General features: G+C 71.3%; 1 protein-coding gene across 1 annotated transcript; it reads left to right on the forward strand.

Annotated features, from left to right (window-relative positions):
* Window positions 1-5: 5 nt before the first annotated feature.
* On the forward strand, window positions 6-923 carry LOC113408945 (nck-associated protein 5-like; the record flags this gene model as incomplete). The annotated part of the gene is made up of 2 exons (XM_026662429.2): window positions 6-315; window positions 781-923. Coding segments are annotated over 2 exons (453 nt in total), but the record flags the coding sequence as incomplete, so codon positions are not given.
* Between the last annotated feature and the right edge of the window lie 1,137 nt (window positions 924-2,060).

The raw sequence follows: 2,060 nt of genomic DNA on the forward strand, positions 1-2,060 counted from the left end.
CAGCGTGTGGCTCCCTGACACGGACCCTGGACAGCGGCATCGGCACCTTCCCTCCCCCCGACTACTGCAGTGGGGCTCCCAGTAAAAACCTCCCCAAGCTGAAACCCAGCCTGGACCCGCTGCCCAGCCTCGCCCCGGGGCGGCCCCCCGGCGGCCCCAGAGTCCCCCGCAAGGCCCGCACACTGGAGAGGGAGGTGCCCAGCGCGGAGGACGTTCTGGCACCCGGCAAGCACCAAAGCATGCCCACGTTCCACGGAGTGCTGGCCAGCGTGGAGCCACCCCCGAGCCTCCGCGGCCGCGGAGTCTGCCCCGAAGGTCTGGACCCAGGCGAGCCGTGGGGTGGGGAGGGGGCTTACGCGGGGCCCAGCGAGCTGGGGGCGTGGGGGGACACACGCTCGCACCAGTAATGCTAATGGGGACCCACACTGGTTCCAGACACCCTGCTGGGACCTCCGGCCCCGCTGTTCACTCCTGGCTGCTCCAGGAAACGCCCTCGCCAGGCGACTCGCTCCCACCGATCTCCCTGCCCATGTGTCCCCCGCACCGCCTGGGCCGGACCCTGCCCATTTCCCCTCTACCGGAGGGTTTAACCCCCCACCCCGCCCTGCGCTGAGCTGCCCACCAGGGGCTGGGGGTGCTAGGACAGGCCTGGAGCGACCCCAACCCTCCCCCAGTCCCCCTGTCCACGTTTGCAGCCATCGAGCCCTTCACTTGGGGATGGGTGAGGGATGGGGGGGGTCGTCCTCTGCTAACTTCCCACTGCCTCCCTCCTGGCGCCAGACCCCCACCTGGAACCCGGCCGAGCGCGGCGAGTGCAGCAGAGCAAGAACTGGACCTTCCCCAACTCCAAGGCCTGCGGCGGCTCCGCGGACCCCTTCCTGTGCACGGCCCGGGACCTGGAGGGGCTGCACGGGCTGGCCGGGGTAAGGACCCCCCCCGGGGCAGGGCGCTGGGAGCGGTAGTCCGAGGGTTGGTCGGCGCGGGCAGCCCTGGGCAGGCTGCTGGGAGCTGCGGGCACGGAGGGCCGGGCGGAGGGGCTGGCTGCTGGGGGCCGGGGTGGTGGAGGCACTTGCAGAGAGAACCTGGGCTGGGCTGCCAGGAGGAGCCGCGGATGTTCCCAGTGCCCTCACCCCCCCACGCCAGGCCCTAGGCCAGCCCCCGGAGCACTGGCACCCAGCCGAGCCCTGTTCGCCCTCCCCCCTTCCCCACCCCCCAATGCCCGTCGGACGGGGCGGGGTCCGGGTCCATTCCCAGCCCCATTGCTGCCTGGTCCCGGGTTTGTGAGACCCAGTGTGGAAACCTCCCTGCCGCAGGGCAGAGCGGGCTGGGCTGCCATGGGGGGCGGGGGGGCGGGCTGGGCTGGGCTGCAATGGGGCGGGGGGGGGCTGGACTGTGATGGGGGGTGGGGAATGGGGGGGCTGGGCTGCCATGGAGGGGGCATTGGGCTGCCATAGAGGGCGGGGGTGGGCTGGGCTGCCATGGGAGGGGAGATGGGGGGCTGGACTGCGATGGGGGCGAGAAGGGGGGCTGGGCTGCCATGGGGGGGAGGGGTGGGGGTCTGGGCTGCGATGGGAGGTGGGGAGAGGGGCTGGGCTGCCATGGGGGGGAGGAGTGGGGGCTGGGCTGTGATGGGAGGCGGGGAGAGGGGCTGGGCTGCCATGGGGGGCTGGCTTGGTGTGTTCATTGAGCTGCGCAGGGCTGGACGTGGCCAGGGCGCCCTGTGACCTCGTGCAGTGGCGCTGGGCGGTGCAGGGGGCGCCCAGCCACAGGCAGTATTTGGCCTCGATCCCGTCGGCGTCGGCGCCATGGGGGACGGAATTTCACTCCTGCTCCTCTCCTGAGAAAGGATCCAAAAGAAACTCACTGTGGGAGGCCCCTTGGCCCCACTGAGATGCAGCCACTTCTGGGGTGGAGGCGGCAGCAGCTGGCAGGGACGAGGGCTGGGGATTGGGCTCTTGGGCACGCTGCCCTGGGAGCAGCAGGGTCTGTGTGGAGCAGGTGGCAGCTTGGCACACGTGCAGGGAGCTGCAGGGCCGTTTGGCGGCCAGCCAGGATTAACC

Source organism: Terrapene carolina, unplaced genomic scaffold (genome assembly GCF_002925995.2).
Source record: "Terrapene carolina triunguis isolate 2854851 unplaced genomic scaffold, T_m_triunguis-2.0 Scaffold27374, whole genome shotgun sequence".
Classification (NCBI taxonomy): domain Eukaryota; kingdom Metazoa; phylum Chordata; order Testudines; family Emydidae; genus Terrapene; species Terrapene triunguis.